This window comes from Coffea arabica, chromosome 5c (assembly GCF_036785885.1).
Source record: "Coffea arabica cultivar ET-39 chromosome 5c, Coffea Arabica ET-39 HiFi, whole genome shotgun sequence".
NCBI lineage: Eukaryota > Viridiplantae > Streptophyta > Magnoliopsida > Gentianales > Rubiaceae > Coffea > Coffea arabica.
This window is the reverse complement of record NC_092319.1, coordinates 735,432-746,823: the sequence shown is the minus strand read 5'-3', so window position 1 is coordinate 746,823 and position 11,392 is coordinate 735,432. Positions and strand designations below refer to the sequence as shown.

At 37.0% G+C, this 11,392-nt stretch overlaps 1 protein-coding gene across 5 annotated transcripts; it reads right to left on the bottom strand.

Annotated features, from left to right (window-relative positions):
• Positions 1–2,863: 2,863 nt before the first annotated feature.
• Positions 2,864–11,392, bottom strand: LOC113688279 (protein FAR-RED ELONGATED HYPOCOTYL 3). Of its 5 annotated transcripts, none has more exons than XM_072050368.1 (9): positions 11,062–11,392; positions 7,093–7,257; positions 4,313–6,545; positions 4,182–4,238; positions 3,757–3,825; positions 3,602–3,670; positions 3,443–3,511; positions 3,316–3,363; positions 2,864–3,207 (listed from the first exon to the last, which is right to left on the bottom strand). In XM_072050368.1, the coding sequence occupies exons 3-9, from the start codon at positions 6,497–6,499 to the stop codon at positions 3,151–3,153; spliced, it is 2,556 nt and encodes an 851-aa protein (XP_071906469.1). In that variant the 5' UTR covers positions 6,500–6,545; positions 7,093–7,257; positions 11,062–11,392; the 3' UTR covers positions 2,864–3,150. The 5 variants fall into 5 exon arrangements, with proteins under 5 accessions (XP_071906469.1, XP_071906470.1, XP_071906471.1 ...); XM_072050369.1 differs by having other exon boundaries at positions 7,121–7,257; XM_072050370.1 differs by having other exon boundaries at positions 7,127–7,257.

Sequence of the window (11,392 nt, the reverse complement as noted above, 5' to 3'; positions counted from 1 at the left end):
TTCATTTTTTTTTTTTTTTTTGTGGAAGCAAGCTCGCACAAAAAGCTGTATAGATGAATTTGCCCCTGAAAAAATTGAGCTTCCGACTCTCTTGACAGCATAAATAGACGGAATGACCTAAACATTACAAATTTACTAGTTCGGTGACATTTTTGGCAAAAAAATTAGTTTGTTGACCAAAAGTGGCATATTACAATAGTTTAGCGACACTTTGTGCAATTTGCTTTAAAACTAAGTATAGGCTCTTTTGCTTCTATGAAATTATATGGAACAAGTTACAAAAGTAACAAAAATGCATCTCTATTTTCATGAATGTACTTTTTAAGTTTAGAACTTCCTTAAACTAGTATTAAATCCCAACTTTTATTGATAATTTAATACCTTCAGATAATCATAATTGATGATATAAGAAAAGTGCTAAATAACTTGTTCAAGATAATAGTATCAAATAATTAAGAAAATATCACATAATAATCATAGATAATTCATCCAAACCCAAGATATGGAACATAACAAAACACAAAAGGAAATAACAACTTTGTAGTACAACTAGGCATTCGAATTCAAATACAAGAAATAGAGAGTTGAAAAATTAAAAATCCCTTGTCACTAATGAGTTTTCAAGCTCTTTTCTTCAATTTTCATCTTCATCCAAGCTTGGTTATATATAAAATCACTAACAAGTGTAAACAAACTTAATCTAACCTAAGAAACTAGGAATTTTTCTGGTTTAGGTCTACATTTTTGTAATTTTGTCTTCCCTTTCAAACCTCCAAAGCTGCTTTGTTTCGTCCATGGTGTCCTCTTTATAGGAAGAAGAAAGGTTGAAAAGTTGTGCAATTGCCAGCTTGCAACCATCCAAAATTTGCAGACGGATTGTGTCCTCAGTTTGGCCGAATTGTGTTGCTCCATTTTTGTTCTTCTGAGGTTGTGTTCTACCTTGAATTCAGCCTTAGAATCCGCAGATACACAAGAGAATCTATGGATGGATTGCCTTTTCTCTGCATCACTTTGATTCGAATCTTGTTTTACTTCTGCCACCGAGTTGATGTGCAAATACTTCAATGAAGAACTTTGAATCAATTCTTATGCAAAACACGAAAGTTCTAATCCATTGAATTAGCTTTCCAATAGATCAAGAATCAAGTCATTTGGAGGTATAAGTGTTGAGTTATGCCCAACATACTCCTAACTGGTCAGAAAACAAAATACATCAATTTTGTGGATCTCTCTTTTTTTTTTCTTTATTGCACTTCATTTATTCTTCAATTGCACTTTATGTACTCTTGAAATCACTTCAAATCATCAAAAATCATCCAAATATCTTCTCACTTGATTCCAATTGATGATTGAATCATTAAAAACTATAAAACATGAAATTTTTACCACCTTAGCTCTGAAGAAATGCAATTTTCCTCACTTTAGCCGCCAATTGTAAAATTCAACTAAAATCCTAATTATTTGACTTGAACTTAAATAAAAACACACATAACAAATCATAGAAAAATATGCAAAACAAGCAATCATTAGCCATTAATCTTGTCAATCAATTTATGCGTTCTACGTAACAATTCCTCTAACTGGACCCTAGCTGTTTGAACTTCCCCTTTTTCTAATAAAGTACATTAAGAATTAAATGTGTACATGCATTTGTATATATTTTCATGTACACATTATAAAATTAGCATATCCAGTAATCATCTTCATTTAGTCACAAGTGCTTACCTTACATTTATTCTATATCTTTTTAGTGTTATTAAAATTTTGTGATTTTTTTATAAAATTTGTATTTTTGTGATCTATTAACAAATTTTCATTGATTTTATAAAGAATTAGGGACCAATTTGGTCAACTTATATTCTGTAATGACTACATTTGTTTAGATTGAAACATTAAGGACCAATTTCGTTGAAATTAAATATTTTGTAGATTACATTTATTTTGGCTGAAACATTAAGAACTAATTACTCCTAACTCTCCAAATTTTGAGGACTGAAAGTGTACTTTTTTTTCCCATATTTTGACCAAGGTTAGTTAATTAAACAGTAAAATTAGGATAAAAGTGTCATTACAAAAGCCTCATAGGAATTAGCTGCAATCATCAAATACCCGCATAGAAAAGCCCCAGAAGCAAAATTTTGAAGGCCTTTGACAAAACCCGTACTATCAACTATCAATTAGTGCCAACTATCAACCGCCGTGCACAAGTGCCTGCTCGGCATTTGCTGGTAAAATAGAATAGAAGGCGTTCGCCTAATACAAAGGATGGCGATGCTTTTCAATTACGTGTTGAAAGAGTTTTTTTAATATGATTACTGTGTTGTGCTTGACAAGATGACGAAAATTACTAAAGGGAGGGAGCCGAAGGATAGTTTGAGCAAACTTTCCAACCTGTAAGAGCATTTCTGGCATGAAAATGAAAATTATAGGCAAGGCAAACATTGGGATGGATCATCATCTTAGAAAAGCAGCAGACACACATTGACTGATTACCTTGAAAATTTTTATCCTCCCCGTGCACGAGTTTTGCCTTAATTAAATACAGGAAAATGCTGACGTTAATATGAACTATTAAGAAAAAACGAGCAAACTTGACTTCTGTTCATACTGAACACAATGAACAACCATCGCGAAGAAGCTGCGACAAGCATAGTTAGCAATTAGCATCTTCAATTGTCAACAACCAGATGATCACCTACCAATTACGATGACTTTTATCATTACTCTCCCTTGGCTATTCAACTAGACTCTTCTTGCCTACAGTCTCCTTTTCCTCCTTTACAATTGACTGCTCGTATTCCCAAATCTAACTGGTTTAGAAAAGTACGAGTTCTGAGAGTTTCAAACTACAAAGTGCCTTAGATACCCTGAGTCAATCACAAGTACATTTCACAATTAATAATATATCACTGCTCGCCTCATTATTCAACAGACACCAAAACAAGTCGTCTAATCTTCAGCAACAATAGAGGACCACGTCCAGAATGTCCAAAGCATTTCAAGTGCTACACAGAATTTAATGTCACAACAAGGTTTTTACCCCTATTCAGATAAGTCGATGCCTTGCACCCAACGAGCTTAGGTCCAACAGGATATACATATGCCAAAACTGAGGTACAACAGTTACTACCTTAGCATTAAAAAAGTTCCTCATGCATGTCTAGAAGCGTCATCATGCAACTGTGTGGATCTTATATTCGGCTCCTCCTGACCAAAAAAAAAAATTGCAAAAGGAGGAGGAAAAGTAAGTATCTCATACATACAGTAGATATTAGATATCCCACAATATTTTCATGTCATTTTTCTAGCACTGACCCGAATGCCATATGTGAAACTTGAAGCACGGAGGAAGTCCATCTGCCCCTGCAAGCACAGATGCTAAATGTGATTCCAAGTTCAGGTTATATAAGCAAAAACATTGAGAACAAGAAAAAACACATACCAGCCCATGTATGGTTGGCTGACTTCCATAATAGCTGTCATGCGAAGGTGCTATAGAATTTAACTGTCCCTGCAGAATAAAACCAGAATGAATACAATTTATACTTTATACCTTCAACAGCAATCCTAATGTATACCAGTTATAATGACAATGACATACTAGCCCCTGAATGGTCTGCTGGTTTGCATAGTAATTTTCTCGAGTAGGAGCCATTAAGTTCAGCTGTACCTGCCGAAAAGACAATCTACCAACTTAGAAAAGCACAACTACCATTCTACTAACACATACCAAAGCACATTATATTTATATCATACCATTCCTTGAACACCCTGTTGATGGCCAAAATAGCCATCAAGATTAACTGGTCTTGAGCTTAACTTCTCCTACAAAATTAGACAAATAATCAACATATCAGATGCAAAGTAGCAATTACGAAAGGATTAATGTTAGGTGCATTGTCACTGTGAAAAAATCTTTAGATGAGTGGACCTAGATCTTCACCGCATGGACAATAACAACTCAAAAGAACTTCAAACATGCTTAGTGCTAAGCATCTGGACCCCCTTGTCTAAAAATTTTTCAACGCTGCTAGTGATTTAAGATTTATCATCTAAAAAAATAGAATGATCAATGTAGGTTCATGGAGACAGTATTTTGGAATGTCCTCGATGATTAAGCCAATAGACAGAAAGAAATGGCCAATTAATATGGCAGTCCAACAAGATTCTAGAGAACAAACCAATGGTTGCAAGCCATCTGATGCCCCAACAGTCATGATGTCAGAATCCGAGTTTACCTGCAATCCAGGAATCGCATTTTATATTAATTCTAAAATTAAAGAAAATAGATTACTGAGCATCCAAAATGTACCTTCCTTTTCTTGGTTGTACTATTCTTTTTATTTGTCTTATTTGTCTTGCCCATGCTTCTACTTTGCTCATCTTCTTCAATGCAGAGAAGTCCAGGTGTGGTTGACGTTCCGGCATCTGCAATATTTTTATTAGAGTTGTTTACACTAACACAGTTCCCAAAAGCATCATCAAGTGCACGGAGTGCAAAGTTGTAACTCTCTTGGGATAGTGAGCCTTCTTCAATCAGCTTCATAGCCCGTTGGTAAAGTTCATTGTATCGTTGCACCCTTGATTGCAACTGTTCAGACCCCTCTCCTACTGAATACCTACTTTTGGCATCTTTCATCCACCGTTTCAATATATATTGGGATGGAATGGTGGAAATCCCACAAATTTGAAGAACAATCATTGCATGCCTACAAAGAAAACCTTTATATTCGAACAAATGGCATACACAAGATACTTCAGACTTTAATTCATTCAAAGTAACAAAGAACTCCTGATTTTTTTCAAAATCTTCAACCCTGAAAGTAATGGTCATCTCCTCTTGCCTCTCTCTTTTAGGAATACAAGCAACTGCTCCTAGGACCTCAACTTGAAATTTCTTAAACACAGCATGGGTGTAAATGCTGGCTACATGCTTCTCAAATGGGGATGGAGACTTCAATGCAGGTTGCTTGTTCCATGTATCAGAATCTGCTTTTGCTTCTTCTTCATATCTGTCCTGCAATATTGCATCATACTGTTTGACAAACTCTTGCACAGTAGTCTTCTTGTGCAAATATTTGTCAAAGAAACTATTCACGCTCTCTGATCGCTGAACAGTAGACATTCCAGCCAAAAATGCATTCGTCAAAAACAGGGGCACCCATTTTGTGCGATCTGCATATAAAGACTCCACCAATTCATTTTCTTTAAGCTCAAATCTATCAACCAACTTCAACCATCTTTTCTCAAACTCCTCTTCCATCCATGACCTGTAAATGCATTTTTCAAACTTCACCATGAATTTCTCATTTTGTTTAATGACATGGCTAAGTGTTTCAGTTACCTTTCCAACTATATGCCAGAGAAAAAAGTAATGGTAAGCTGAAGGAAAAACCTCTGACACAACGGACTTCAAGACCATGTCTTGATCAGTAATAATCAATTTTGGAGGTTGACCACCCATCGCCTTTAACCATGTTCTCATTACCCAAGAATAAGTAGTATCACTTTCATCAGATACTAAAGCACATCCAAGTAGCATGAACTGATAGTGTTGATTGACCCCCACAAAAAGAGCCAGAGGCATCTTATACTTGCTTCGAACATAGGTAGTATCAAAAGCAACCACATCACTGAAATTAGCATAGTCATACCTACTTTTGGCATCAACCCAGAAGAAATTCTTAAGACGCTGATCTTCACTTATCTCAACTGCATAAAAGAAGTTGGAATTTGTGCTCTGCATTTGATTGAAAAATTCTAGCAAACAGCTTGCATCTCCTACTTCAATTGCTTGATTCCGGCTTTTCTCAAAGGGGCTTCTTGAGTCACTTTTGAGGCCAACCAAATTTTTGTACTCAGCAAATTGTCTTGCCATTGCAGCATACATCTTTCGTGTCTGTTCACTCACAGCCTGGGCAGGCAGAAGCTCATGGTTATGTTCTTTCTCAAATCTATGTATAATCCATTTTGCATCGGGTCTTCTCTTAACATGCATGCTTGCTTTGCAATCTGTCTTGGCACATGCTCTTCGACCTGTGGCATTTTCAGAATCCTGCCGGTTCCCTTGTCTACTGCGCGGGCGATTTACAGATTTCTCGTATTCACGTTTGGTTCCATACCTGGAACATGCAAACTTAGCATCAATGAATTCCCTGGATGTCTTGGAACGTCTGCTGTTCTGTATTGCAGTATTAAATCCTGTAGATCTGGCATATTCTTGATAGAAGGCATATGCTTCTGCAAGTGATTCAAATTCCATTCCAGCGAGGGGCTCAAGCAAGATATCCTCTTTCGATTCCACAAAGTCTCCCACAGGAATAATCATGCCCCCTCCATTTTGTGCATGTAATTTATCCTCGATATCCACCATGTTTCCACTCACACCATCTTCGTTATGAGGTTTCTCTTCTTCACCATCAAGCATATGAGCAAGTCCATTTGACTCTTCATCCTCCTTATCATGTTCTTCAGAAGGTAATCTAAGGTCTATATCCATGGCACACCCTGTTTTCCCAGTCAATAATAGTACTATTTATACATACCTGAACAGAGAAACATACACATAAGCGAGAGCAAATAGAGGCTATTCAAAAAATACAGGAAATCATCTTTTTTAAAATCAATCACCAAAAGCAAGTTTCATGCTCATGTGTAGACTTTTTTTTTTTTTTTTTGGCTAGCTTCCAAAGGGAGGAAACAAATAATGCAGCATATAATTATGACTAGCATAACCATTCAATAATTTAAAATGTTATCGAGATATTAGAACGGAAGAGTTAACTAAGTAATAGTACACAGCAGAAACTCAGTATCAAGAAAAAAATCTTTTATTTCTCCTGCAGCTATTGTCACAAGCATTTCCTTATTCCTCAGTCAGGAAGAAAATTAGCTTAGAAGGTAAGGCCATTGACAATATGTGTCACTTTCCAAGAATCTTCCTTTTATTCTTCTGGATTGAGTCTGTAAAGCTCAAGATTCATACTTCGTATGGTTTTCAAAAAAAAAAAAAAAGCTTCTGAATTTGGAACAGGAAACAAAATGACATGTTGTAAGCCGTTTCCACCAAAGTACTTTAGAGGAAAAGCCGACCCCATTACATTCTGGCTGAAATCTTAACTCGTACATCCGTCTAACAACCCAAGTGCTCCAATTTTGCAACGTTCAAAGCCCAAGCATTTTGAAAAGAGAGAGCTTATCCAACTCCAATCCCCACTTGTAATAGCCAAAGATGGTCTTCCTCTCCCTAACATCTGGCTAAGACCCAAATCCAAAATCCAATAAAAAAGAATAACAGAGTAATAAGATCAAGACAAGATAACAACTCAGCAAACTCTACCAAACAACATAAGAGACCATTTTCCTGTTTGTCGTGCTTATCATAGATAACACATTTTGAGTTCATTTCCAGGAAAATATAATTATATACATGCATGAAACAGATTATTGTCCAAAAACCAACATGAGAAAACATGTTCGCAGTCACCGATAGTTTCTAATTTCTGTCTCATTCATCTGCTTTTCCCCCTCCATTTAGCTTTTTCTTTTATGTCATCTTTCCTTTCTCTTTCCTCCTTTTCTTTTTTTTAACTTTTTCCATTACTCTTTCTTTCATCTAGATTCTCCTCTAGTGAAAGCTTCATAGGACTAATTTAACTAGTTTCCTTCTGTCCTGAAATTACAATTGACACCATTTAGTGCCTCATTAAACAATATGGAAGGCTGCCCTTTAGAAAAGAAGTGAATGTTTGTCAAAGCAGGGCTGCTAAAGGAGCAACAAGCGTGAAGGAAGTGGAGAATGGGAGGAGGGTGGTCCAATTGACAAGCGCATGGGGGCGACAGGCTGGGGACAGAGAAGGGTGAGGCAGGAGAGAAAACTCAGACAACAGAAATAAGGGAAGAAGAGGTGAGTTTCACGCGGAGGGAATGGGGGTGACTTTTGGTTGGAGTTATAAACAAGGAATTTGGATTGTGGAGGCAGAGAGCAAACGCAAGGAAGAGGGAATTGAGAGGAAGGAGACATTAAGGAAAAGTTTGAAGGATGGGGGATGGCAGAGCATGGCTAGGAAGGAAAGGCAATGGAGAATATGGAGAGAAGGTGGTTAAAAGATAACTGCACTTTTGTTTCCATTACGACACAAGGATGAAATCTCATTAATTTGCACTATCTGCATGCACAAAAGACGGAAACACCTATTTTCCATTTAAAGTTTCGGTCTATGCATTGCAAACATTTTTCATAAGTATAAAAGATAAACAGCAATCAAACAATGTCCCCCTCCCCCCTTCCCCAATACCAATTTCACATTTTGCAAACGAGAACACCATAACAGACAATGACTGTGTGACCAAACAACACCTAAGCATTTGGTTTCTTAAGAACATCCTGCACTAGTCGAGGTGCAAAGTAGTTCTATTAGCTCTTCTCCTGACAACCCAATAAAATAGATCGTGGCCACACTTTTGATACACACAAGCATAAGAATTGGGTATGCACAGGTATCACAAAACTTAATACAATTTCATACATCCAATTTCTAATTATGGAATTAGATAAAACTATATCTTTAATCTTGAATAAAAGTTTAATTAGAAAAATTTAGTTTTTTCCATTGACCAAACAAGAAAATATACAGCCTTCATTAAGAAATAAGCTTTCCCTTACACAGAAAGTGCCAACACCTAATCCACTTGGAAATTAACTCTGCCAAACAAATGTTTCTAACATTTAATCAATATATTTAATAGTATTATGAAGGCTACTTGAATAAATAAAGCCAACTACATGAAGAAATCCATATCAAAAGGCAAAAAACCATTTTGCATCTAATGTTATCATTGCACCAAATTGCCATCTAGATGATAAGATCTCTGAAATTCCTTGCAGATCTTAGAGAATGATGAACTTCTATTGTGTATTAAATGGCTGTCACATCCACCACAGGTAGCACAAAAATCTACAGTTGGATGGGGCAGAAAGCTATCCCTTGCACATAGTAGTATGAAATTTGCATCTGATTCTGACATAACTATAGAAAATGGGCAACTATCTAGTCCCACAAATTATCTGAATCAGAATTCCCAGCACCTTCAATGGGAATATGGAGACAATGTCACATTTCAGCCTAATACACTTTAACTTCGTGCATCATGAGAGAAATTTGAAAACTGAAAATTTTAGATAGTATAGTGATATTTGTCGTGAAGAAAAAGTAGAAAGAAAAAAGGACTTGGATAGACTCCAGTTTGACAACTTAAAGTCCCCATGAAATAAAAGCTATTCTTTAAATGTATAGAAAGAAAGACAGCAAGGGGTAAAAAAATAAAAATAAAAATGTTGTCAACAGATAACCTAAAACCCAAGAAACCCGAACATATTGATCCAGTTCAAGCCTCTATAGTCTGCAGATTTCCAAAATGAAATTGCTTGTTCATCTTGTTCCTTCTTGCAAGAAACCAATAATAGAAGAGAATACAGTTGCCAATAAGACAAATGCAATGAACTTTTCTAGGAAGCAAATGATTCTGCCAGTTTTGGAAATTTACAAAACTTGAAGAGGCCCTCGAACATCACAAGTTGTGCTCATCTTAATGGAAGAAAAGAAAGAAAGAAAGAAAGAGAGAATGAAAACGGTGAGTTGATAAGATAATAATTCCTGATTAATCAACCAAGTAACCGAAACTGGAAATATAAGTGCAGACAGAATCCGAGACGCAATCAATTCAAGATAGAATGTAGTCAAAGTCCCCACACTGAAGCATGTGCTTTTGGTAGTAGAATGCATGAGATGTCAACTGCTCACATCGTAATTTTAGTAATAAGCTAGCAACATTCCAAACCAATCCATAGTTTGAAACAAGCTACTTAAAAGATACAGGACATGGATAATTCCCCATATACTACCATTTAATGTCTCAAACGAGACCATGCTTAGGCTAAAAGCTGCGTGCAATGTCCACAGAATATAACATGGATGCCAGTATGGGATCTGCGTGATATGTTGTTAAACACTAGTGAGGTATTTTGACTTGAGATGAGGCAAAGTATTCTTCTGAGACATCATATTGACAGCTCATATTAAGTATATACCATCCAAGTACGCGTGTCTAAACTCTTGGCAGTGTGTATCCGCGAAAACTTAGACCATCATATTGATTGAAATGAACTTAGATTTTGAAATTCTTATTTTGGATTGAAGTGGTTCTTGGAAAAAGAAAATATCAAAGTATTGCAAAAGTAGCTGGGGGGGCGGGCGCTATGAAGGTCTGAGTTGAGGTACGGTGCAAGAAAAGGAATGAAAATACAGAGATTGATCATTCCAGCCACATCCACAAGTAAATAGAAGCGAAAGATATAAGAGCCAATGGCAGCACCAGTGATAAGCTGACACAGACACTAGATTAAAATGTTGACTGCAGGTTCTATCCGAGTTTTTATGTGATTCGGGTGATGTTCACAAGCAGAAATGAAATGAATAGAGAACGTTTACGTGAAGCTGCTGCAGTTTCTCCTGGTTTAGGCACAACATAACTCCTCCAGATTTTGCTAACAATTAAAAAAAAAAAAAAAAAAAAACCCACGGCGGTGGAAGCATGATTCTTCCACCGCTAACAATATCCATAGTCCTTTCCTTTTTTTTTTTTTTGTGCTTAATTAAATAACAATATTCATAGGGCTAATGGAGCGAGCTTAATTAGACTAATTAACTAGTACTATATAAACAAATATAAGAGTGGACTGGAGGCTGTGCAGTAGAAGGAGTATAATTATAGTAGCAAAATTCCACCAACAGAGGGAGCAAGCATAGAATGATAAAGACATGTTAGGCATCAATCCTCATTCGGTCATGGAAATAAGTAACTACTTAGTTTATATTATTAGCGGTAGACAAATAACCACGGTTTCGGAGTATTATGGTCGGGAGAGGGGCGGAGGAGGAGGAGGAGGAGGACGGCGGAAAAGGGAGCAGGGAGAATTGAGAAGAAAAGGGACATCAGGGGGGGTCGGTGGAGTCGGGGGTGGGGGAGTGAGGAACGAATTATAGAGTAGTAGCTACCTACCGGTTTGTTATACTCGACGCTCCAGAGAGAGAGGGGGAGAGAGGGAGAGAGAGAGATTGAATCTGCGCAAAAGAAAAAAAAACTGCAAATCCACGCGAGGGGTCTGGGCGTGGACTGCTGCTTTCCCTCGCTTCTTATTCTTCTACCACTGCCGCTACTACTACTCGCTTGAGATGAGAGGTGAGGGAAAGAGAGTGTATGAGAAGGAGTTTTATGTTGATCTGGTAAATTAGGGCACGGAGTCGTTTGGATCGGGGATTATCTCCGTCTCCTTCACTCGCCTACATCCCTCACGCCCAGCACCCCCATCACGCAACTTACTACCCTACTA

Bases quoted from the DNA above. Each gene is read 5' to 3' on its own strand.
- LOC113688279 (XM_072050368.1), bottom strand. From the start codon at position 6,499: ATGGATATAGACCTTAGATTACCTTCTGAAGAACATGATAAGGAGGAT. The intron at 3,826-4,181 runs GTTTGTTCTCTA...CTAATTTTGTAG, and splicing joins CAGATGGCTTGCAACCATTG to GAGAAGTTAAGCTCAAGACC. The intron at 3,671-3,756 runs GTATGATATAAA...TCTTTTCGGCAG, and splicing joins AACAGGGTGTTCAAGGAATG to GTACAGCTGAACTTAATGGC.